Below are 27,465 nucleotides of genomic sequence, written 5' to 3'. Positions count from 1 at the left end.
CAGAATAGTCACAATTTCTCCAGTATGCATGCATGCCATTCTACCATGGAGACATCCCAATTTTCTAAAACTGTGTGTTACTATGGGCACAGTTTCTTAGTGCAAAGTGATAACCTCCGATGTGTCACTGTCAGGTTGGGGGGGGATATTCACGAGGGCACAATGTGGAGCATATTGCAGAGCCATCTTCTGTTTCTGAGAGGCCATCATTTGTGCTCACTACGTGCAACACATGTACCGGGACGACTAAATACTGGGGCGGACATGACAATCACTTGTCATGATGGCAACAATTAGATAAGGCCCAGGTTGAAAATAACCAGAATTATCCTTTAAACTCAGGCTTGTCTCTTTTAAGCTGCTGAGGGGCTGGGATATACTGGGATAAACTAGGGTGTACTGCAAGGGAGAAGGAGGGGGCAAATTTTGATTTAACCACAGCAGCTCAGCTGTGTGTGTGTGTGTGTGTGTGTGTGTGGGGGTGGGGGGGGGGGTGGAGTCCCTCACCACTCCCTACTGCCTAGGGGAGTCCTGTAATTCAGCTTCCAGCTCCTTTCTATAAGTAGAGAATCTATTTTTTGCTCAGTACATATAACAACTAAGAAACCCTGCATTTATTCAGAAACGCAAGGCTAAACTGTTGTAAACTCACTAAACAAAGTATTGTTTAGGCTATAAAACAAAAATTCCATGCCACGATTCACTTCATATTCAAAAGCTTGGGTGGATAAATTACTTCTTTAAAATAAAAAACAAACAAATAATGTTAATAATAATGACCCTGATTACAAATCTATGTATTTATTTATGTAGTTAGTTTGTTATAGTTATTTTTCATTTTATTTATTTGTTTTTATACTTGTTTTCTATTTTTATTTTTACTATTTTATTTTTTAAACACTTTTTTTTAATGCTCTATGTTGTTCAATAAAAAAAAAAACGAAGTTGTGTACAGTGGGAGCACCAGAGATAGGTGGGATGTTCTACTGTGCATAACGTCCCGGCCATTAAAGAGTCCTGCGTCATGGCGTTACGACGTTAGGGCTGCGTACTTCAGCTCTTCCTGCTCCGGTTGTTTCAGAGCGACAGAGCGACAGACGACAGGATGTCCCACCAGACCGGCATTCAAGGTAAAAGAAAATCCTTTTTGGTGTGTTGGAATAGCAATGGTTCCTTCGCTTTCAATCTGCTGGCGGATGAACGGAAACCTGCCCGTTATTCTGCTTCAGAAAGAGAGAGCGAGAGACAGGCGGGCAGAGAGATAGGCAGGCAGAGAGACAGGTTGATAGACATGCAGGGTGAATGAAGGAATACAGGACAGTGTTTGAGCGATGCGTTGCACTAATCCGGTCTGAGATTGCTGCTGCTGAGACTGAGTTTCCAGGCTGCTTTCTGGTGACATGCTATACCCACCAGGTCATATCAGACCGACCATACAGACATTCTTGATGTTAATGTAAATGTGCCATAATGTTTATGTAACAACTGGCAACAGCATTTGGGTCACCTATTTTACACAAGCTGCATCACCAGCACTAGATGGCCAACAGCACATTAAAACATACGGACATGTAAGCTATGGTGAGATAACATGGAGTACAGGCCTCAGTCAAAACACTGGGGGCACTTTATTGGAAGTGATGCTCATAAGGCATTAGACGGCATAACAGTGCATTCATCAAAGTCAGTGCATGATATTATAAACACAATGTGCAAAGAATGTAGGGGTTTGAATACTTATTTATAGTTGATGCTGTGACATTAAATGTAATGTTATTTTCTGTTTTCCTAAAAGTAAAAAAAAAAAAAGTTTATCTGTGCTTCTAATATGATTATAATCTGTTTGTAATGCACAATGTACTTCAAGTAACGTGTTACCAAAACAATAATTATGCTGTAAATTATATATTGAGAATCTGCTACTTATATAAGTGAATACACACTTAACATTATTAGAGAAGGTGTCTCTGGACTTCGACATGAATATGCATTCTGCAAGGACTAGATCCAGGGGCTGATTGCTAAAGATTCCTAAATCATTTTTTGAGTCTCTTGTGCAGTAGAGGTGAATTCGGGAGTTGCTGTGGACTGGCCACACTGGTTGACTGACAAGTGATCTCTGGGAAGTGCAGTGCAAAAACAGCAGTGAGCATTTAGCACCAAAGATGGAGACAAAAAATTTAAAAACACCACAGCAATGAGTGCTTGGCACCAAAGATGGAGACAAAATTAAAAAAACACCACAGCAGTGAGGAATTTGCATATTACCACTTTAAACATGCAGTGCCTCTGTGTGTGTGTGTGTGTGTGTGTGTGTGTTTGCAGCTACAGGGGAGGTACGAGACATCTTTGCCAAGGCCAGGAATGGAGCCTACCGCCTCATCAAGGTGGTCATCACCAACGGTAAGAAGAGCTGTTTAGTTGAGTTTAGTTTGTGTGCAGACTTGATATTCTCTACATGTGTAGTGTTAACCTTATGAAGGAAGATGAGGCTGCACACTGTTAAGGAAAAATATTCCCAAAATGACTAGTGTTGGTTAGTAGTTTCACTGGATGTAACTAAACTAGTACTTTCACTACATGTAACTAGACTGGTATTTTCACTACATTTTGCAGTAGGTTAGTGGTTCATATTTGGTTGAATTGCTGATTGTAAATTTCTTCTACTTTTTTCTTTGAAAAGGCCAAATGTTGTAGTTTGGTTTGGTTAGGTTTGGTTTGGACTGAGTGTAAATGTAGGAGTGATGGACATTACATCCAACAAAACAGAGTACAAAGAGTTTTGAAAGACATAAATCTCAACAGCTGGTCAAGAAATTGTTGAGTCATTTTTATTGATCAACAGTGCTCTCAAGCCCTCACAGATATATTATGGTCATTTTGTGCTATGGGGCAGGAAAAACCTTACTTTCGCACCTTTAATGCTTATTATATGTAGTTACACTGATGTCTCGGAACGTAGTAAGATGAATAAGTTACATCAGAATCATAATCATGCTTCATTGGCCAAGTATGCAACACATACAAGGAATTTGACTTCCGTTAAAAGCCCTAGCTCCCGTTTCTTACGTTCATACATACAAAACACTAACACCTTCCCCACACATATACGTCCATACCATGCTAAAACATATCCATATATTCATATATGTACTGTATATGCACATACAACAACATGGTCCTAAATGGTCCGAAATGAAAAAAAAAAATCACAATCCTAGCTAACTAGATTTGAGCCTGGCTCTTGTGAAGGAAAAAGCAGATGTATATGTTATGGGGTGATGCAGGTACGGACTACTGTTAACCACTCCAATTGGCATGGAGGTGACAGGAATGCTGAGGTTCTGTTTGGCAAGGACACCAAATCTCCTAACCCTAACAAACTCAAGTACAAACATCAGTGAGTTTTGTTTGATTGGGATGCATAGCTTGCTAGTCCTCCCCAAAAAGAGTTTAAAGGTCCCATATTCTACACTTTCCAGTGTTTTATTTTATGTCTTGAGGTCCATTAAAAGCTGTTTGTGTGGTGTCATACAAAAACACTCTCTGAGCCTTACCAAGAACAGGCTGTTTTTGATGCTGTGTCTTTAAGGCTCATTAATATTAACGACCCTCTGTTCTGATTGGCTAACCATTTCAAGAGTGAAACACCACAGCGCCAGCAGCTACAAGTAGGGAAAACTTTCCGGGAAATAAACAATGGCAACAGCTCAACTGCTTTGAAAAAAACACTTTGTTAGTCTATTATTTCTTACAAAAATGATAATGAGCGAACCTTTGTGACGCCACAAAGTTACGGAAGTCCAAACGGCTCGTTTAGAGGCTCACTTTTCTAATATGGATGGTGTGGATTTAGTTGGCGACCGTGCGTTTTCATACTTTCACGATGTTTATATAGCACATCCAACTCCTTTATAATCAAAGAGGCAAGGGGATTTCTGTGGGGCTATCCATAATAAATAGAAGAAGAACTGGGTAGTTAGCATGAGTTATTGGACAGTAAAAATCTTCCTTCTTTGCACCTTTTAAACCTGGCATCATGGGCTCAGGTTGGATTACATCGCCTGCATTCCCTGTATCTCTGCTCTACTAATGCATACAAGTTTTGTCTCCTTGAAATCTGCCAAGTTGATGCAGGCCTGCAGTTGTGATGCTGTTCCCTCTGTTTCCTGTGTTGTGTATGCAGAGCAGCTGGTAGTGGGAGGAAGTCAGCAGGCCTGCAAGAGGTGGGATCAGGAGTACGATGACTACGTCCTGCCTCTGCTAGAGGACGACATGCCCTCCTACCTCCTCTACCGCCTTGACTCCACCAACAACCAAGGCTACGAGTGGATATTCCTGGCCTGGTCCCCAGAACACTCCCCTGTCAGTACTACAACCAATAAATGACATGTATTCTCATTCCTCATTATTCTAGGGAAAAAATATTATTATAGGTCGTAGCACTAACAGTAGTAGCAGTAGTATCAGTAATCGCAGTTGTAGTAGTAGTAGTAGTAGTAGTAGTAGTAGTAGTAGTAGTAGTAGCAGCAGCAGTAGTACTAGCAGTGGCAGTAATCGTAATTAATAATTAATAACAATAATAATAATAATAATAATATAGTAATAATTTATTTGTATAGCGCTTTTCAAAACAGAGCTTACAAAGCTGCTTTAAAGATAATAGAATAGTAATGGAAATAACATGACAAAGCAATAGGAGTAATAAAAGAATAAAAGAAAGGAACATAAAAAGAAGCACAAGAAGATAAAACAATCTGCAACATATAAAAATAGAATATAAATAAGACAGTTACACAAACACCAGTTTTAAGACTTAAGACTTAAAAAAAGACAATGGGCCTCATTCACGAAGCTTTTCTTAAATTGTTCTTACTTTTGTTCTTAAGACACATGCCTACGCAAAACCAACATGGGATTCATGAAGCATGCGCAGTCTCGATTTTTGCATATTCCAGGTGTATCTGATGATGAATGCCACTTCTTCCTTAATTGGATGCGCGTGCCTGTTGATGCTGATTAGCATAGGTAGACGCCCTGGCAACTCCATAAAAGGCCTGCTGTCTGAAGGGTCGTGCGCAAATGGAAAGCATTACTGGAGTGGTGGAGAATGGCAAACAGACCCAAGAAGAAAAATTCAAACTCTGAAATAGAAGTGTTGTTGTCGGGAGTGAGAGAAAAAAAAAATACTTTTTAAAAGTGTAAGCGGTGGAGTGACAGCAACTGAGAAAGAAAACATGGCAAGAAATTACTGATGCTGTCAATGCTGCAACATCAGAAACACACACCTTGAATTAAATTAAAAAGAAACCGTTTGACTTACAGTTAGAATCTAAAAAGCGAGGGCGATAGTCTAACTCCAAATAGATGCAGTTTATTAGCTCCAGGCGGACGGCAGGGTGCTGCCAAAATGTTTGGGGAAATAATATGGAGACTGTGCTGTCAGGTGTCCAGTCATCAGCGGAGTTGGACACTGGTTTAATTCAAGCAGCATCTCCATCTGATGATATAAGCTCAGACTAGGCTTTATAATAATATTGCTGGTTTTGACTGTAGCTCTTGACAGGAGCTTTCTTCCTGCGGTGTCCAAACTCATCACAGCCTTCCAGCTCAGTATGCTGCGCTCGCTCTGTGGCGGAGCGAGTGCACGTATGATAATTATATGATCTCTGCTGAGGGGTCTGAAGGTTTATCAGGTGTGTCATTAGCAATGTGGTCAATGCATAACCTCTATCACCTAGAGACAAACTAGTTAGTCTTGAGACTGGTTAATTTAACTTCCATTCAGTCCTATATGCGCCGTGCGTCTCCAGCAGCACCTAGTCAAGACGCACGACACCCTGCTGTTCTGCAGCACCAACGAGTCGCGGCTGGAAACCACATGTAGGAGGTTTAGGTTGGCGTCACAAATTAATTGAATGTTTATGGTGTGTTATTGTTTGTGATTTAAATAGGGAAAGCGTTTGGAGACGGTGCTTTGATGTGCACAGTCTATTGCTCCTGTGGTAAGATAAGATAGAACTTTATTGATCAATAAATAATATAATAATATAATATGATAATATATATACAATACTAATTAATCACTTTAATCACTCATGTTTCCAATTGAATAGAATTGCCTATGAATTTGTTCATATCGGCCTAGCTTTGTTAATATGGTTATTATCACCAGGCTTACAAATGGCCTGAAACACATTTTGTTGTTGATATGAGGTCTGGAACTGCTTTAATAGATTTCCCTTAAAGAATAAGGCATTTTAAGCAGAAACCACTTTATGCGTAATGCCCCACGCATGTTTCCAAACACGTAGATTTTGATTGTACCAAAGAACAAATTCAGGTAAGAAAAAAAATGATGAATGCCGAAATGTTCGTGGAAACGTTCTTAAGTACACTTTAAGATCAAATCTGATCGTACGCACGTTTCGTGAATGAGGCCCATTGAAACTTTAGAACAATGAGAATAGCCTGGTCCGAGGATCTCGGGCTACGCGCTGGATCATAAGGTGTTATGTCTGTGATGTACTCAGGAGCCAGACACATCCTTGCTTTAAAAGTAATCAGTAAAATCTTAAAATCAATTCTAAAACTCACAGGTAGCCAGTGTAGGGAAGCTAAAACAGGGGGGCTTCAACATCCTTCTGCTCGCTGACACACTGATGGCAGAGCTTCCATCTATTGTTGCCATTGCTGCAAGTTTGAGTGTCTGTGTGTGTGTGTGTGTGTGTGTGTGTGTGAGGGGTATGTGTGTGTTTAGGAGTGAACGCGTGCCTCAGTGTATTTAAAGAGCAAGTAGAGGGAGGTTCCTTCCCCTTTCAACATATAAGCCCAGCTCTCTAAACTGTGGGGTGTGTGCTTCAGATCAGACCTCCCATTGTGCTGCTCAAAGTGTTTTGCAATTCTAATCTTCCTTTTCAAATTTCAGAGGTTGCTGTCTTTCTGTTAGAAGGAAGTGGAAAAACATGGCTTTAATCCCAAAACCTCAGGAAGCTGGTTGCCTAAAGGCTCAACATTCTGTGGATTTTGTTTGCATAGGTTTTGTGAATGCATAAGCAACATAACCAATGATTGAGTGTGATAAGTATTACCACTTGGTCCAATGTTAATTGACTGACAGTGTGACCGATTTAAGAAACAAGGTTTTCTCCTCTCTTAGGTTCGTCAGAAGATGTTGTACGCTGCTACAAGAGCCACCCTGAAGAAGGAGTTTGGCGGTGGACACGTTAAAGATGAAATCTTTGGCACAACGAGGGTACATTCAAGAATTGCATGTGCATTGTAGCTCGTTCATAAACAGTAGGTGGAATTGTGATTGGGGCAGAACACCATTAACAGTATAGAACTCACATGAGCAGACCTGACTTCATTAGTATTTGCAAATAACTGGGATTCACTGTAACAGGACAAGTCAGGTAAGCTGTCAATCACAGACAACTGTACACAACTGTCTTTCAGGGGAGCAGGGTGGTGTAGTGAGTAGAGAGACAACTCTTCAACCAGAGCACCTGGGTTCAAACCCCTTCCCTGCTGAAGTGTCCTTGAGCAAGACACTGAATCCCTACCAGCTCCAGAGGTGCTGTTCTGTAGCTGACCCTGACCTCTGACCTCCCTGTGCAGGGGGGCAACAGAAAAGACTATATCCCTACAGGGAAATATAGAGGATGACACTATTGTTGTTATTCAAATAGTGTCCTGTCACACTCTAAACACACTCTCTTACTGGTTCTCATTGCATTGTCCGCATTGACCCAATTTATCTGGCATCTAAGAAGGATAAAACAATGAAAACAAGGCACTTACAAATACTCTTTGTTCATTTTCTACCATGATCAGCTTATTTAATCTGTTGGTGTTGTCTCTGCCAGGACGATGTGTCTCTGAGTGGCTACAGGACGCACCTTGCCTCCCTGGCTGCCCCTCTACCGTTAACCGCTGCTGAGGAGGAACTGAGACAGATCAAACTGAATGAGGTACTGCTTCATACAAGCATACAAACTGACTATGTTTACATCAAGTTTAAGTTCAAGTTTGTTTATTTATATAGCCCTTTATCACAAGCATGTCTCAGAGGACTTTACAGAGAATGAGTAATATATCAGTATTTCAGATTATATGCATATCTGGTCTGTTTTATGATGAGCTGTTTATATGCATCTTTATATCCTGATCATGTACAGAGGCTTTGCGTCACAAATCTCCTATCAACCATGTCTGGCTCAGACATGAAGGTCCATTGGAGAATTGGCTGTGCACAAACAATGTCTAAATATATAACATGCACATAATTCGTGATAAGCTGTGACCAGCTCAGGGCTTTGAGAAGGTGTGGTGGTCACATCACATTTTGTTGTTTCAATCTGTGGCTTCAATCAGGAAACTGAACTCCTGGCACAATAAAAAAAAAAGTTACTTAAGAGTAACTTTACTTAAAAGTTAGTTAAGTTAGGCTATACTAGGCACAGATCTGACAAGACAGATGACAAACTAGGCTACAGAGCATCAAACCCAGAGAAAAAAAGTAAAAAAAAAAAATACAGCTTAAATGTGCAGTAAGCGATTTCAGACCGTATAACCAATCCTGAAACTAGCCTGTGCTATGTGGAGATTTCCTTGAGACGTAATGATATAAACCAATATCCACACACGTGGGCCAGCTGTGTTGCTGTTTCCACCTCTTTTCTAAAGCTTGTTGTCAAAACCTGGCCCGACTCTCAGCTCCTCATGACGCTCACCCCCTCCCATCCCTGAAAAAAATTCTAGTAATGCCGGAATCGATGAAGTGAGCGAGTAAACTTGATAAACTAGTAACCTTGTTACCTACCTCTTCACTTGTCATTGTGGGACATGTAACCTTCAGCGGGAGGAATATCTGGCAAAGCAAGACTGGTAACCGGTGACACTTCTCCGTAGGTACGTTTAGCTTAGGTATTAGCCTTTATGCATGGTTTGTCCTTAGGGGCCTCCATAGTCCAGCAGCTTTGCTGCGGTTTATATACAAATGTGTTGCGGTTTCTGTCACCCTCTAGTGGTTGGAAACTCGCTTAGTGCAGCTTTAAAAACACAGAGCGAAAATCACTATAATATTCCTATAGTATTACTATCGGGACTTAGCATGTCTATGGTAAGTGTTTTGGTTTCAATCAGGAATCTGAAATTTTGGCGCAATAAATAAAGAAATATTGATTTTCTATTTCTTTATTGTGTATAGATACACCCAAAATAGACAAAAGAACGGAACGGCAGAAAATGCAGCGCAGCTCCCGTCCAGCTCCCACACCATGCCCGGTGAACACAGCAACACTATGGCTGCGTGTAGGCTCCAACACATGCACGTCTAAATGCTGGATCAAAAAACGTGTCTGGTGGACATTGGCCAACCTGGGATCTCTGGCTTGGCAAACCTATGTTTTACCAACTGAGGTAAAGTCAAATTGATGTAGCAGCGAGAGTCATAGAGTCTTTATAGCTGTGTCCTACAATAGCACATGCGCAGTTAAGTTTTTTGAAATTTTTGGGGCTGACCGACTGACCGACCAACAGAGTGGCTTATACTAGCTGTTGGTCGCAGAGCACAACTAGGCTAGGAAAAGAGAGATGTTATGCGTTATGAGATGTTATGTGTAATGTTATGAGTAAAAGTGAATAGTCTGATAAGTTAGATTTGTTTACAAATGTAGTTACTGTGACAGAGTAAGTCTTGTCTTTAGATCTACTCTCAACTCCAAAACACTCTGAGTTGTAGCTTGAGTCAGCTCAGTTAACCTGAACGAATTGTTGTCATTCTGTGTCTCCATAGAACCATACCTATACATACTCATCTGCATCATATACAGCCATCCATACATAAATGTTTACTGAAACTGGATCAAGAATATGCTTCACATCCCTGCAACTCTGTAACCCCCTGCCTGCAATCCTGCAATAACTAAACATTCAACAACTCATCTTCTCTGCATGTGTTGAGTCTACTTCTCAACCAAGCTCCACAAGGAATGGGCATCCAACAAGAGCAATAGCATCACACATCTTAGATCACTCCACATCCTGAATCTATTTCACTTATTTTAAGAAGCAAATTATTTCACCTCTCATCTTCACCTCTCATCTTCTATTAGAAAGCTGATCTTTTTCCATGCTGCATTATAGGTGTAGTAACACAGATCATTATGCCATTAAGCACATATGCTTACATTTTAGGGATACTACAGTGTCTCAAGTTTAAAATAATACGCATTTCACATGGAATAGTTGTTCTGCATTTAATTTTAAGTAGCTCAAACAAATACAGCCGAATGGGAGGATGAGCCTGACAAGACCGTACTTCAGTAACTAACTGACTAGCTGGCAGACTGGAGACAGGAGACATTTTGTTTACAATAATCCCATATTACATTGACTCTAGCAAAGGCGTTGTGCTCTGGTAGATGTCAAACCTTTGAAAAGCCATTTTGCATTTGGAGACATTCAAGAGTTTAGCTGTAAGCTTGTAGACACCTAACCATGAAGCTATCATCCAAGTGAAGTGTCAATCCAAGCTAGCACTCCAGTGTCCATCTGGCCACTAGTGGTAGTCAGCTCACCAGCATACAGCTGGCTGGTTTTTGTTGTCTTTCCATATTTGTATAATTAATCACTTGTTTAACCAAACCTAGCACATATCCTACCTTTCTTCTTATTTTGAAAAAAATTAAGAAGATCCATATCCTGCCAGGGCTTTTCTGACATTGTGTTTTTTGGCTCTACCTTGCTTCCTCTGACCAGACTGACCAATTAAAATCACACAAAATGTATTCCTTTAGCTCTACACAAATTACATAACACACAGACATACCAAGCGTAGACAGGCAAGCTCCATTTGTGTCCTGATACCTCGACGTACCCAAGACCAGGTTTTAAAGCTGGCTCACATAAAATAATAGGCCCTCTCTGACCTCTAAATCAAACTTACCCCACACTCTTGTGCAGCCCAAATCTCTGTAGGCAATGCTCATAATGACGCGTGGAAGGCGAGGTGACAGAAATTTTGAACTAAACCTGACTCATATATATTTCCTGATCAATGGATATTTGTGGCTAATGTCAAAACATTCGGAGAGAGTAAGTCCCCAAAGAAGTCCCCCCCCCCCCCCCCCCCACACACACACACACTCACACTCACACACACACACACACACACACATATACAATATACATGTATATAGACAAATTTATCAGAGTTTGTATTCTGTAGATCCTAAGAAGACCAGCAGCTGCTGAGACGTTCTTAATAAATCTTAATAAAGAATAATAATGACAAGGCCATTTTAAACAATTTGTAAAACAAAACCAAGATGGCATCAGATGTAGGGGCATACAGCGATAAAGATTAAAGAGAGGAATTCATGTACAGAATCAATGAGATTGAATGATTTTCCACACAAGATTAAACTGCATCCCCAGCCTACATTTCCTGACCTATAATTAAAGTCTTAATAATGTGTTGCGTTGTCTTGCATGCATTGGTTTGATATGTTATAAAAACCACTTAGCCTGAAAGATTACTTTGGGTGTATAGAATAGATTTGGATCAATTTTCGCCAGGCTTTTTAAACATTTGACATCTGAAAACTCTCATTTGACTTTGGTTTCTGTTCCTGTCAGTGTCATTTTTCACATTTAGATTCTCTTCATGAACTACAGTAAATCAGCATGTGAATCATGCCAAAAAGTATATCCCATACTTTGAGCATCTGTGGTGCATTTGTTGTGCACACAATCGGCTCTCCATAACTGGAGAAATCATGTCTTAAGCTACCTATAGGCCATTTCTGAAAACCTACCAACTAAAAACACCTTGGCAGTCTACATAGCCATCCACTGTTCAGCACCCCATCTGTATACAGCAGATAATTCTACACTAATCTACATGTGCAGGGCAGAAGCAAAGAGGCTTTCAGATATTTATTATTTATTCACTGATAAACAGGAGCCATATTAAGTAGATGGGTGAAAAAAAGCCCCATCCTGTAGACTCATAGGCTACAAGCTGGGAGCAATCCAACTCCATCAGCCTTACATAGCATGTCAGCATGGGTAAAACCCCACAGTAAATCTGCAGCTTACAACCGTTATTCAATTATCATTGAGAAGCAGGCTGGTAAACAAATCAATTTATTTATCTTATGTATCATATGTATGTTCAGTGGGTGGACAAAATAAGTAGAAACCTAACAATATATGAATATCAAGTATCTAATAACAAGTAGGGCCACCCTTCAGTCCTTGTCTTGCTGTAATATTGCATCCTGAACTGTGTGTAGTGGGATAGGAAAGCCTCTAATGTTTGAGGGATAAAGGAGGTGGAAATCTACTTCCCATAAAGGTTTAATGATGTTTCAATCTGCTGATGGGGGAAGCGAAGGAAGGAGTTTGACTTCATCCTGCTGTTGATGTAGCCAAAAAGGGTGAAAGATGACTCATCAGACTACTTTTTGGCTGGGCCAGTAACTTGTGGCCAGCCCAAGAATCTGTAGTAATGCCACACTGGTCACATTAGTTAGCCTAGTGGTAGAATTTTGTGATGGCTGAGGACCACAATGACAGAGAAGAGTCTCAAATTTGGGAATATTAGAGATAGAGAAGACCCAGGAAATCAGCATCACCAGAATTGTTGCAAATTATGCAACTCAGTAAAACAGGAAGTTTCAATTTACTAATTTAGTGTCTAAAATCATTTACTATATGTGTGGCTGGGCTTAATACATTAAGTTCATTCTCAGTAAATTTTGTTGGCCATTTCTGCATATATGATAATTTTAACTGAGCTGACATATAGACATCGTAGGCCTAAGTAATGTCTTGATGTGATAAGGCTGTCTGTGCTGTGCCTTTTTGAGTGATATGCTGCAGGTGCTTGTGATGCGATGTTGGCATTGGGCTGGCCCATTGACCTGTGTAATATTCAAGTGCTCGTGCTGTCAATATGTGATTGTTGTAATGATTCACTGTGTTAGCTCTTATCTTGTGGTGTTTTTTGGTGATGCACAATTGTTGTGAAAGTGCTTGAAAAAAGTGAAACTTTACATAGGCTAGGCATGCAGTTATTTTTCTCCCCCTCTCTCTTCTCATATCCTTACACCCCCTGTTTGCAAAGCTTGATCTGTTAAATGTGTACATTTCTCAGTTATTGTTAGTAGAAAACACTAGTCACAGTACCATGAGGCTCCCTCACAGTCCTGTCACTACATTTTGTTGTGGGTACAATGTACCACATGGCCAAATCAGGCTACCACTTTGGATTGGCTCCTGTAGCACACTGAGGTCTGTGAGACCCTGTCTTGGTGTTTGGTACGTTGTTCAACCATGCCCTACCAGTTTACCCACATTATGGAGTGAAGAGTTTTTTTTCGCTGAGCTAGTGTGCTTTGGCATTTGTGCTTCTTTACTTTTGGAAGGCAGATGTTGCTGTGTTGCCTCATTGATTTTACATTTTAGTCTAGCAGTTGATGCACTAGCTTACACAACTCATTTCCACCAAGAGGGTGGAAATGGCCTTTATGGCCTGGCCCCGAGTTATCGTTCCAGACTTTTTATCCCTCATGATTCTGTACATACTTTGAGATCCTGAGGCAGGGCCCTTCTGACTGTTCCTGTGTCCAGGTTAAACACCAAAGGGCTCTTAGGCTTTGACTTTTATTCATTTCTTCATTTCTTGTTTTCCCTATGGCTGGATCTATTTATCTTGCCTTTTGTTACTACTACTACTTTAGTTTGCATAAATGAGTTGAGAATTAAATAATTACATTTACTTTGATGATTCGTCTATGATCATCATGGTCGATATTGGGTCTTTTGATTGATGCATCGAATTGTCGATTTCTCGGGACACCCCTACTGTTTGTACTCTCATATATAAAAGTGGTGATTGTCAGAGCTCATTTCCACACATATTGCTGACTGGCATTCAACCTAATTAGACCAGTGTTTGTATCTGCCTTTGTGATTGTGATTTAGTAACTTCAAAGTTAAAGTCCTTTTTCATGTGCTGTTTTTGATATTTTGTCCACTCCATCTCAATTCGGATGGACATACAGTGTGGGCTTTCAGTATCACCTTTTTAATATCAACATCAATGTTTTTTTGTACATTTCATACACTCTCTTAAATCTGATACTTGCAAATGAGTAGGGACAGATATGCAAAGTTTGATATCAGTACTTTTTTTTATCCAGGGAAAGTCCCCATGCTCTTTTCCAGCATCACCCTGCTTTACATTCATACAGTTCCACATATTCCAACTGGGAGCTGACCAGTACAGTGCAATGTTGCCTGACGAAGACCGTGCTGGTCGAAACATTGCAATAAATTCTTTGGGAGCTTATATTCAGTGTGCGGACGTCCTTCCTTGTCTCTCTTTAAGTTGCTACTTTTGTCCTCCACCTGTACCCAAGTTGGGTTGGATGTGCACACCATTCAACTTTTTCTAAGATGACCAGTACAACCACAGTCTTCTACTGTTGGATTCTAGTTGCTGCAAAGTACAACCACAGTCTTCTACTGTTGGATGCTAGTCGCTGCAAAGTACAACCACAGTCTTCTACTGTTGGCAACTGAAAGCCATTTTTCTCAACTTTAGTTGATCCCTGTGGGGAAATTGGGTCATTGGAGATGCAGACAATGGGATATAGATCAGATTAAGATAAAGACAGTATTGAAGATAATAAAAACAAATAACTATACTAGCCAAACTGATTGACAATATTACAGCAAATAAATATAGCTATAACAGTTTAGTTCTGAGGACAGTTTAATCCTCCACCTCCCTTATGCTACTGTTCATGGTCAGCCCTATAAGAGAGCCAACCTTTAACCAGTTTGTTTTACCAGTCTACAACAGACAGCTTGCAAACCAGTCTGTTAATCTGTTAATCCTGCCTGCATCCCCAGCTGTGATATTGCCTCCCCAGTGGCCTGGCCACCACTGATTTGTAGAACATGTTGAGTAGTCTGTTACATACATTGAAAGATCTTACCCTCCTCAAGAACAGTATACTCTGTCCTCTCTTGTAGAGGCATCAGTATTCTCAGAGTAGTTCAGTTTGCTGTTGATATATAAGAACTTGGAAGACTGGAGCACTTAGCCTAACTTCTAACCCTCAAGGCTACAGTATATTAGCATTGGCTTGCAATGTAAATGCCAGCCTCCACTGCGTGACTGTCTGCAATTGGTCTAAAATATCATATGATTGGTTGTGTTGCCTTGTGGAAAAGTGTGTCCATTTTCTTATCCAGTTCATTGCCTTTGTTTCCATCTCCCTGCTAACATCTGGGGGGTATACTATGAATTGAGATTAGAGGGTTAGCGAGCTAACTTTGATCTTAAAACTGTTTTTTCTGTCTCACGGCGGTGGCTAACTTTTAAGAAGGGTACATCGCCATGGTAAGTCAGGATGCACAGCTAACCTGCTCTGGAGGTTATTTTCAGGCGATCAGGTTCAAACATAGAAAAAGCCCTCCTCCTCATCAATCAACGCTCTGGAAAAATGGCGTCACCACTCCTAGAGGATCCCATGCCCTTTTTTTAAAATAACCTTTATTGCAACAATTTCATCTCCAAAACCCAATATGAACAAAAACATTGCATTAAAATTAACAAGACAAGTAATAAACTACTGTACATGGGGGCAGTATTGAATTAACAGATAGTAAGAAGGGCTGTTCACAGGGCAACAACGTTTAGAGAACCACTGATTTCCATCATGATTTATTATATCAGAGATCCATTTGCCCAGTCTGGCTATATAACACGGCTTTTATCAAATAGCAGGTAGCTATTAGTTGACTATAGTTATCAATAATGAAGGAAATATACTGTTGCATATTAAGTGCTGAAATTCTTTCATATGATTCCCAATATTTATTGATGCAATAGATTGCACACTCCCAACACAGAAGGCACAGCAGCCCTTGGGAAAAAGGGCTGCTGTTCCTCAATATGATGGCACAATATTGTATCAATGAATATGCCTACTGTGCCATAATGGCGGGCAGTGATAAGCCAATTTATTTACGCTATCTGCAATTTTCCTCCTGCAATCCAGCCTTGGCAGCAGCATTACTTTTCGCTGTTACAATGTTTTTGTATTGCTCATATTTATTCATTATAATAGTTCTTCTTGAGAGAAGAATATAAATGTTAGTAATCCAATTCTTTCCCATACCCAATTTTACAGTCTACTTAACATGTTGAAATTGTCATCAGCATGTTTACATAATCCCACAAACATCCATACGTATTGCTTTTATTGTTTGATTATTTTCTACTACTTTTATTGCTTCTTTTTATATTCTAGTTGTGTGCTTATATTCTATTTCCTTTTCTCTGCTGAATCATAGTACTTTTGCCACTGCAACGACCAAATTTCCTTGCAGTGATCAGTGGTTTCATGTTACCTGATATATGTGCTCTGGTTAGCACACCTGTGACACCCTCATTCCCTTTTTATCCTCCTGGTCGGTAAGAGCATATACTGAGAAGTTGTCACAAAATTGTTGTTAATTTTCACGGTTGTGTAGCCTTTTTTTTTCAGGCTGCCTTGGGCTGCCCAGTCTATCCATCAGCCTGCACAGTCAAGACCCCCATCTCGTGGGACCCCAGGGGAGGCGTGCCAGCCTGCATCAGTCTAGTTTGCAGAGTGGGGCCCTTCCTGGGGTTCTGGCAATTTCAGGCAGGGTTTTGCCCCGCAGCAGGTGCAGGGCCGTCAACGTTCCCGCCCCCACTTTAGAGAGCAAGCCACTCATTCATCTTCCAAGCCGCAGCAGTGTACCTGACAGTGCGCGGCCCCTGGCATCAGCCTTCTCCACTTCTCACCTCTCTGTCTGGTGTCAGTGCACTTCATGCCTGTGGGAAATCAGCACCCAGGAGTCCGGATCCGCTTACAGTTTGCGACCAGGCCCCCTCGTTTCCGAGGCGTTCTGGAGACCAAGGTGAGGGACAAATCTCGTTCTGCTGTTTTGGCTAATGAGATTTCTGCCTTACTGAAAAAAGGTGCAATAAGGCCCCTGTCCTGAGGGGAGATGGGGCAGGTGTATTACTCAGGCTATTTTCATGTGCCAAAGCGGGACGGGGGTTCTGCCCCATCCTAAATTTAAAGTGGCTAAACAAGTACCTCAAGGTACTTCCCTTTCGGATGCTCAGGTTGAAGGCACTCTTTCAGTTCATCAGGACAGGCGACTGGTTCACAGCGGTAGACCTTCGCGACGCATATTTCCACATCCCTATTTGTCCAGTTCGAATACAAACTCATTCCATTTGGCCTGTCTCTGTCTCCACACGTCTTCACAAAGTGTATGGATGCAGCGCTGGTCCCTCTGCTTTAGGGGGGCATACGGGTCTGCAGCTACCTGGACGATTGACTGGTTTGTGCTCAGTCAGAGAGCCAGGCTCGAGCTCACACAGAGGCTGTGCTGGCTCATCTCCTCTCCCTTTGGTTGCATCTGAACCCAGAGAAGAGCCACCTCAACCCAACAAGAAGGATCAGGTATCTGGGGCTTATTCTGGACTCTGTAACAATGAGGGCATGTCTGACGCAGGAGAGGAGGAGAGCAATTATGGAGTGCATTGCCGACTGCGTTTCCAGCAGGTCGGTGTCAGTGGCGAGGTGCCAGAGCATGTTGGGCCTCTTTGCGGTGGCCGCCCAGGTTGTGCCGTTGGGCCTGTTGCACACCCGCCCCCTTCAGCGGTGGTTCATAAGTCAGATGGTGTGTCCACAGAAGGACAAATCAAAGTTGCTTGTTTTGCCTCAGAAGAGTCGAGGGGTCCTCAAGAGGTGGAGTCGGTCCTTAGTTGTCAAAGAAGGGGTTCCCCTGGGCCAGGGCTCCTCCAGGGTGACCATAACCACCGACACCTCCCTCTTGAGCTGGGGCACAGTGTGGGAAGGGAGGTCCGTTTGGAGGCACTGGGGTCCTGCACAGCGGGGATGGCATGTGAACCTCCTCAAAATGGAGGCAGTCAGCCTGGCTTTAAAGCACTTCCTCCCAGCTATTTGGGGAAGGCAGGTGTTGGTGAGGACTGACAGTACCACAGTAGTGTCTTACATAAATCGGCAGGGTGGGGTGAGGAGCAGGCCCACGGTGCAGGCCCAACCTTTTGTGGGAACAGGCCCACGGTGCCATGGTGTCTCAAAATGTAGCAGCAGACCTCTTGTCACAGGGGGGTCCCCACCCAGGTGAGTGGCGAAATTTGGCGAAAGGAAATTTGGGTCCGCTTTGGGAGAGCAGAAGTGGACCTTTTTGCTGCAGAAGAGAACACTCATTGCCCCTCAGGGTTTTCAATTCAGGGCCCACCAGTGGCCAGGTTGTACGCTTTCCCCCCACTTCCTCTTCTTACAGTCTGACAAGGATCAGGCTGCTAGGAGCCCAGGTGCTCTTAGTGACCCCGAACTGGCGACAAAGACCATGGATCAGACGGGGATCATGGAGCTGCTGGAGGGCAGCCCGTGGCCTCTCCCAGTCAGGCTGGACATGTTGTCACAGGTGCAAGGCAAGATTTGGCACCCAATGCCACAGGTTCTGAGCCTTCATTTGTGGCCCTTGAACGGCAGCGCTTGCAAGGACTCGGCTTAGGCGGGGATGTGATGGACACTCTGCAAGCCTCTCAGGCTTTCTCCACCAGACTGCAGTACAGCAGCAAGTGGAGAGTGTTCAGGGATTGGTGTGCTTCCAAAGGGGAAAACCCCCACGACCACATCTCTGTGATCCTGTCTTATCTTCAGTGCTTCACCATGGGGCGGGCAGAATCAACACTTAGGGGCTACCTGCCAGCTATTTCTACAGGTCATGATAGGTGTGATGGGGTGTCCCCTGGGGCTCACCCCTTGGCATCATGGTTTTTAAAGGAGGTGAGGAGGAGCAGTGCATCTGGGCAGCGTCTTCTCCCCACTTGGGATCTTCAGGTGGTGCTCAGGGCTCTTTGTCTCCCTCCTTTCGAGCCTTTATTGGGCCTTGATCTACGGCTTCTCTCTTTAAAAACAGCCTTCCTTCTAGCTATTGTTTTGGCCAAGCGGGTGAGTGAGCTGAGTGCTCTATCTGTGGACGGGGCTTCTCTCAGGTTTGGGGAAGGAGATGCGTTGGTCTATCTCCTTCCAAACCCAGCTTTTCAGACTAAGGTTCTGACAAGGGGATTTGTCTCTAAACCCCTGCTTCTGGTTTCATATACCCCCACACCCTTCTGCAGAGGCAGAGAGGCTTCACAAGTTGTGTCCGGTGAGGGCCCTTAGGTGCTATGTGGACCGCACTAGGTCCCTTCGGTCCTCGGATAGACTTTTTGTCTCTTACGAGGGAAACCTATTAGGCTGGGCTGTATCAAAGCAGCGGCTGGCCCACTTGATAGTGGACCTGATCTCCTTGGCCTATGGGCAGTCGGGTCTAGGTCCGCCATCTGGTCTGGTGGCCCACTCAATTAGAGGGGTGTCCACTTTGTGGGCCCTGTTAAGGGGGCGTCATTGGACGACATATGCAATGCAGCAGGTTGGGCCTCCTCTTTGACCTTTACCAGGTTCTATCAGCTTAATGTGGCATTGTCCTCGTCTATTTCATCCTCAGTTCTCGGGGGGGCAGGGGATGGTTAATGTCATCCATTTGTGATATGTCTGTTTCAGTTTTTTTCTATGCCCTAAGAGTGTAGCACCTATGGTGGTGGGGGCGCATGTTTCATCACAGCTGGGGCTGCTGTTTTGTTTGCGTTTCAAGTTCAAGCCCCATATTTTCTGTTGTGTACTGTATGAACATACAGTATAAACAGTCTGTGTTAGAGACACTGTTATTATGCTGCAGGATTGGAGATCCTTTTTGTTAAGGCAGGGGATTGATGTTGTGTATACATGTCCTTATGGTTGCAATAAATTGCTTAAATCACCCAGTCCTGGGTACTGGGTTCTCACGTCTTTATTCCGTTCATTTCTGCAGATTGTTCTGTTGGCCTGTTAGTGTGCGCCGCTTCACTCCCCTCGTGACTAATTCGATATACAGTAGTTAATGTTTACAGGTTCACTGGAATGAAATAAAACGTTTACGTGTGTAAACTGTTTTATGAATGAAGTGAACCTGGAACCATTCATTGTCACTCAGAGTGAGTGTGTGGGTGCGCAGCAGAGATATAGCACACTGCTGGTGACGCCACACAGGTGTGATTAATTTGGTATAATGCTCCTGACCTGAGGGTAGATAATCAATGGTTCAAGGTTCACTTCATTCATAAAACCGTGTTTACATACGTAAACATTTGGTTGACAGAACTGGTTGATAACCAGATTTGTGAGATCGGTTATCTGCCATATTAACATCATATCAATTACCTTACAATAAAATTAGCATCATTATAATGCTCTGTGGCATATCTGTAGAGAAATATGTACAGAGCATTAGAAGCTTTTGTCGATCACATGACACTACATAAGTCATAACGACTGACAGATCATTATTATTATTATTATTATTATTATGCTGTCCTCTTCTCTTCTCCTCTTCTTTCTAGGTTCAGACAGATATCGGTGTGGACAGTAAGCAGCAGACTCTGTCAGGTGTGTCCTTCCCCATGCAGAGGGAGGCTCTTCAGGCTCTGGAACAGTTCAGGAACAAGAAGATCAACTATGTCCAGCTGGTCAGTACACTGTCTGTATACTAGAAATATCACATCTGGAATATCACTAATCTGGAAAAAAAACCTAACTACTTCATGCACATTATGAGCAAAGATTAACTATTGTTTTAATTTTAGTGTCAACTACTGAAGCCTAGCTTAGCGCTAGTTCCATGCTTGTGAGTGTCTTGGCTAATAAGCTGTCAAGATTACTACAAAGCCAAGACAGTCAACAATGGTGACCAGCTACAGCTGACGCTAATCAAGCTTAAAGAAATTGCTCACCCAAAAATGGGAAGAAAAAAAAAAAACATTCAACCTTGAATATTCAGTAAACACCCCTCAATGTGTTTACTGAATATTAAAGGTTGAATGTTTTTTTTTTTTCTTTTTTACGAGGCCCTCCTGTTTTTTTGGTGCCAAAACAAAGCTAAAAAAACAAAAGAACAGTAAGGGTAGCCTGATATTCAGACTGAATGGCCATTTCGTTTCCATTCCATTATTCAGTCTGACATTGCCTCCATGTTAGCCGTTTTCTGTGTGTGGAGGTGTTGATTTTCCCTGAACCAATCACTAGTGACTGACGTTTCCAGTCGCTCTGATGTTATTTTCAGTTACACTGATGCTGGGTGTATTTACTAACTTTACCAAAAATGTTGGTCGTTTTTGACAAAAATATCATCTTTGCAAAGACAATCTGTTGATGAGGAATGATTTCAACAAATATTATTCTGCCGAAACGGCAATGGGAAATCGCCTTTGAATAGTGCAACACCAGACCCTGAATCGCTCAACTAAATCTGAAGAGTGGGCGGGTCGCGATTCAGGAGTCTGGAACCAGGCTACAGTAAGGGTGGACAAAGTCAATAATTACATTTTACAAAACACCAAATTATTATTATTATTAATAATGATAATAATCAATAATACGTATCATTATGATTATTATTATTGTTATAACTATTATTATTATTATTACTACGACCAAAGTAATTATTATTATTATTGTTATTATTATTATTATTCTGAGTGTTAGACAGTATCTAAAGGTTTTAGTGTGGAAGTTGATAAATGCCTATAGATGACATCACCATAACCTAGAAGTGAGAGAAAGGTTGCTTGCACTAACCTATACCTACAGAACATGGGGAAACAGGCTTTATTCTATACAGGAAGCTGAGCTTCATTCTCAATTTTTTGGTCAGTCCATTAAAGGCATAGTTCACCCAAAAATGAAAATTCAGTCATTTTCTACTCACCCCCACGCCAGCTGAAACTCGGGTGAGGTTTGTTAGTCCATAGAACAGGACCTGAGCTCCACAGCGGAACAGCGTAGTAGCTTTCTCAAAAACAACTGAAGTTGCTGGGGACCTGACTTCACGGTTAAAAAAATAACGGAAGATAACCATAAAATGACTCCATGAAGCTTGTCCAGCATAATCCAAGTCTCCGGAAGCCAACCGATCCCAAAGTGACTTGAAAACACAGACATTTGCACCATTATTTAACTGAAATTGGCACTCTAGCTGTTGAAAAGCCCATGTTTGCGCGCACCCGAGATGCGAGAACGAGAAGAACTACATGTGTAACTCTTCCTCGAATTACCAGAAACAAGACTTCAGGTTTGGCCGTTTAGCCTTCAAAATAAAAGCGTGAGATTTTAAAATGGGTAGAAATACTGTTTTAAACCAATGACTTTGTATATAATCGTCAAATTCAATAAGCGAGCACCCATATTAATGTTTGATGTCATAATAATAATGAAAAATGCCATAAAATGTGCCATTTTTAACTATAAATGCTGCATGTATTACACTGTGCAGAATACACACAGAACAGAGACTAAAGTGGACATCAAACATTAATAACATTAGTATTAATATTGGTTTAAAACAGTATTTCTACCTATTTAAAAGGGTTAGAAACTGGGCATCGCCATGGAGTTCAAAACACTGTTGTTTGCTTAACATTAAAAGTTACAAGTTTTAGCCAATAAACTAACTAGCCAATACTCTCCTCTCATTCTGCCATTGCAGTACAAAGTAGCTCTGTACAACTTGGTTTCTAAAATAGTCACCATCATTTGAATACGCGACAAGTTGTACAAGTAGGAGCTTACAAGGAGCACATGAAAGCAGCAAGACTCTTCCTCCAGAATGCTATAGAGTCAGCAGAACTTTGTGAGCGAGGAAAATCTAGGAGATAATGAGGTAAATGTTGGGTTTTTGGGTTGCGTTTGGCTATAAAACACTGCTGCACAAGGTTTTTGGACTAATGTTACTCTAATTTTTTCTAAAGAACCAGTTCCCAGCCACTTTTGTAGAACGCTGACATGGAGCTGTGCTAGCTAACTTGATGTGTGCTATCTGGACATACAAGAAACTTCACCAGTGTTTTGACTGACATGAGGGTTAGTAGATAATTAGTGAATGTTCATTTTGGGATGAACCATGCCTTTAACATGTACAAACAAAAGCACGCAGAACAACAGTCACCACATATTCGAGTTTTGAAAAGACACCTGAAAATATAACAATGTTACATCCTCAACAAAGAGTTAAAGGAATAGTTGGCAACCTCCCTGTGTGTTATGTGGACAAAGAAACTTCAACTGTGTTTCAACTGGCATGAGGGTCAGTAGATAATGACAGAATTTTTGGGTGAACTATTCATTTAAACCCACTTATCAACCATATGCAACACCTAAATCAAACAAAAGATTAATGTAATAAATAAATATAAAAAAATATATAAAATGACAGAACTTGCCTTATCAGGAAACCGGGGAACTTGAAATGTATGTTCTACTAGCTAGCCAAACAATTCCACAAACAATTTGAATGGTAGAGTATATGTGAAATGGAAAAATCAATCTTCCAATGCAACAGTGGTGAAAACTAGCATCAGCAGGAGCTGTAACTTAAGGTCCATCAGTTGGCTTTTAAAGACTACTACAACAGGCCCTTCAGACATGTCAGTTCAACAAGGACCTAATAAAAATAATACAGTATCTTAGACACATCAGGACATGGAGATGCTTGACCATCTGGCAAGCAGTTATTTGAATCTTTGCTGAAGAGGTTTTAATTCATCACTATCAATATAAGATTGTGTATTTGTGTTTAAACAGGAGATAGATTTCCGGAATGAGTCCATTAAGCTGTCCAGCACTGCTCCCACAGAGCTGAAAGAATTGCCCAAGAGGATTCCCAAGGACACTGCTCGATATCACTTCTTCTTGTACAAACACTCTCATGAGGGAGACTACCTGGAGTCCCCAGGTACCAGCAATAACTCTCTGCTCTTTCAACCAATAGATATGCCACTTGTGTCCATTGTCATTCTTGCCTTGATATAACCTATGTAAGATTTTACTTTAACCTAGCCTACAATCTTCTCACTAGGTCAAAAGATATGGTGGAAGGATGAACTTCCAATAGATGAATTCCCCAGTTGGTCTGTTGTTGTCCCCTGTATTTAGCTCAATGTACTTTTTGTGCGGCAAAAGGCAAAGCCCAGTTGGTTCATAATGTGCTTCCATTATATACAGAGGTAACTAGGCCAACGTTATGTTTGTTGCTATGCTGGGCTGCTGTAGTGGCAGGAAGCTGCTAACATTGAAAGTTGTTTGTCTGTTATGCTAACCATGGCTAAATTTAGCTGACCGATTCACTGAGAAATTATGAATGGAGGACTTAGATTTGGTGTAGTTTTATGATGTCTTCTGTATTCTGTTGTCTAAATATACAGTATGTACAGAGAGCAGACTTATCTAACGCAGCACATAAGGGAGAGGTAACCATATTGCCCATCAGCGCTATTTATGATGATCAGCTGGTCTTTTGGCAAAAACCAAACAACATTTTGATGTGCCATTATAAAATTATTAACTTTGATGGTAATAATCTATAGCTTACAAGCACTAGAGTGTAACCCACACTGATCCACTATTACTGTCACTATCAGCTCGACCGGTCTCCTCGCTCGACATAATTCCAGTTTAGGGTTTTCTCTAGTGGTAGTGCTAATGTTTTTTTAATGTTTTATGAGGCCTAGTGTTGACAAGTAGAGACAAGTTTTGTCTTTGGTTTGATTTAGATTTGTCTTTCATCTTTCTCCTGCTGGGATGGAGTTGAGGGGGGCGGTAATCTTACATTGTATACCTTTTAAAGTCCCATATTTCAGGCTAATTCCAGTAAATGCATCACAACTAGACTTGGTTCTTATTGGCTCCTATTAAAGAATCACTGAGATCCTTCCAATCAGGCCAGTTTGTAGCATTTGAACTGGAAAGCCTCCACTCAGCAGGTTTATCTCATTTGAATTAGGGAGGAGCTAGTGTTGTCGGCCAATCATCGTCCAATATTGTGAGGACTTGGTCTTCAAATTCATTAAATTTAACTAATTAAATTAAACTTTACTAAACTACATTTATTTGCAAAACATGATGAAGAACATTATTCTTATACTGAGCCACAGTATATTTGAAAATAAAAACATGAAACCTGAATAATATGGGACCTTTAATGTATGGATAAGATCTCTCATTTTGAGGTGAGTTATCACTCAAATTTGGTGATTTTTTTTGTTAGGTACATTTTCACACTTTGGACGAATACTTGGGTCCGAACCCGAGATCATTTCGGGGGTGTTTTTCACCCTCAAAGGTTTGCTTTCACACACATGAAAATTCTTCTGAACCATGGTGTGTGCGCGTATCACTCTATGTCACAACTTTTTGTCACTTGCGCATGTAAACATGGAAGAAAGCAGATGCTTGGTGTTCCTAGCTCTGCTTTTGTTTATTTTCACTGTGAGCACCAATTACGCCTGGGTGCATACACAGCTCTGCTGCAGCACCTTCAAATAATAATTAATAATTCAATTTCTTCAATTAAATGTTTTGTAACAGCACAGGCTAATGTAAGACTTGCGTTTTATGCTTTGCTCTCAATGCATGCACTTGCACCGTGGTCAGATGTTATCTCCACTCCAAATGTTTTAATTTTATTATATGATATGCACGTAAACTACGTATAGTGCAAACAGCCTTCACACCAACGGACTTTCGCTGTAAATGATCTCAGCTCCAACAAATATGGTGTGAAAAAGTCCTTTAATACTATAGAACACAAACTAGTGTTGCACCTTAGAGAACCACTGTTAATGGCATTGACCTGTGTGTGTGTGTATATGTGTGTGTGTGTGTGTGTGTGTGTGTGTGTGTGTGTGTGTGTGTGTGTGCGTGCGCGCGCGCGTGTGTGTGTGTGCTATAGTGTTCATCTACTCCATGCCAGGTTATAAGTGCAGCATCAGAGAGAGGATGCTGTATTCCAGCTGTAAAAACCCTCTTCTTGATACAGTTGAGAACAACCTGCGCATCCAGATAGCCAAGAAGGTAACACACACACACACACACACACACATACACACATTGAAACAGTGTCTGTTTGCTCAAGGGCACACTGGTACCAATGGTCTGCTATACCTTGTAGCGTCAGGTATATTGTGTTTCTTACCAGTATTGTTTGTCTGCTGCAGATGGAGGTTGACTGTGGTGATGATCTGACTGCTGACTTCCTGTATGAGGAAGTCCATCCCAAACAGCATGCTCACAAACAGGCCTTTGCCAAACCTAAAGGTCCCACCGGGAAGAAGGGGGTGCGCAGGATCACACGGCTCCCTGGCCACAGAGATGCAGACGACCAGCAAAATAACCCCCTGTGATAGTCCACAATGGAGCATTCCAGGAAGTAGTATAAGGACCCTTTACATTCAAACTAACTCCCTTAACACTCCACTCCCATAGGAATCCAGGTAGCTGAACTGAACTATGCACACATACAGACTGAAAACACTAAAAGCCATATTAACACACAGAACACAAACCTGTGAACTAATGAATTGTAGCTTGCTAGAGCTTAGCCTACTCTGTTACTGTACTTGCATTATTATAGACGAGAATGTACTGAAAGAACAAATTTGGAATTTGGGAGAGCATTAGGATAAATTAATTTCCCTTTAGTAAGCAAATGTTTTACATAGTTACTTATGAGATAGTGTAATGATTTTATTTAAGCTTAATGGTACCTAAACTGCAGTTTGGAGAGGCAAATAGAAACCTAATGGATCTGCTTGTATTACTGGGTGATATTTGTGCCATAACGATGTGCACTTGACCCTGAAGCTACAGTAATGCCTATGTGAAAGCTCTGCAGCCTGTTGCACCAGTGAAACTTGAGTTCAAGTATAGGTTAATTCTCACCAATTGAGTTTACACGTTAATAAAATTGAAATGGTTGTACCAGCTGAAATAGTTGCTCAAGTTACAACTTAAAACTTAGACCTACCCCTACTAAGTGTTAATTCTTCTGTAAAGTAGCTGTTGGCATGGCACATCGATTTGATAGATGGGAAAACTTGCTGGAAAACCCGGAGGAACAAATGCAGCGTGGTTTATGCTGACAACATGAAATGAGATCACTGAACTGTTGAGGAACCAAACTACAATTTTAGCTTACTAACAATAAAATAACGCTTTCCAGATTACAATTACACCACTTGATATGACTATTGTTGTCTGTATTAGTTACATCTAGTTGTATACATAGATGTATGTCTGTGGTCATAGTGGGTAGAGGGGGCAAACTACAAATTATTCCTAATACTTTGTACTAGATAACGTACCTATTTGTTGACGTTTGCTGATGTTAAATTAAGCAGGTTTATCCTCTGTTTTGTCTTGCTTTACATAAATTAGCTAATTAGCACTAATTCGCTCTACTACTTAAGATGGACCTTGAGTCATTGGTGCAACTAAACAAAAACACAGCTTTAGTGTGTAA

General features: G+C 41.4%; 1 protein-coding gene across 1 annotated transcript; it reads left to right on the top strand.

The window, feature by feature from the left end:
* Positions 1-1,086: 1,086 nt before the first annotated feature.
* twf1b (twinfilin actin-binding protein 1b) lies at positions 1,087-27,394 on the top strand. Its single transcript, XM_078282028.1, has 9 exons — positions 1,087-1,130; positions 2,326-2,403; positions 4,187-4,365; positions 7,160-7,255; positions 7,869-7,973; positions 20,516-20,641; positions 23,751-23,901; positions 25,897-26,018; positions 26,162-27,394. Exons 1-9 carry the CDS (start codon positions 1,106-1,108, stop codon positions 26,345-26,347), a joined length of 1,068 nt encoding a protein of 355 aa, XP_078138154.1. The 5' UTR covers positions 1,087-1,105; the 3' UTR covers positions 26,348-27,394.
* Positions 27,395-27,465: the final 71 nt, after the last annotated feature.

The sequence above is a fragment of the Centroberyx gerrardi genome, chromosome 24 (genome assembly GCF_048128805.1).
Source record: "Centroberyx gerrardi isolate f3 chromosome 24, fCenGer3.hap1.cur.20231027, whole genome shotgun sequence".
Lineage (NCBI taxonomy): Eukaryota > Metazoa > Chordata > Actinopteri > Beryciformes > Berycidae > Centroberyx > Centroberyx gerrardi.
This window is presented reverse-complemented; position numbering and strand designations above follow the sequence as displayed.

Coding starts and splice junctions, on each gene's coding strand:
- twf1b (XM_078282028.1), top strand. CDS start 1,106: ATGTCCCACCAGACCGGCATTCAAG. Junction 1,131..2,325: donor CCACCAGACCGGCATTCAAG/GTAAAAGAAAAT, acceptor GTGTGTTTGCAG/CTACAGGGGAGGTACGAGAC. Junction 7,974..20,515: donor GACAGATCAAACTGAATGAG/GTACTGCTTCAT, acceptor TCTTCTTTCTAG/GTTCAGACAGATATCGGTGT.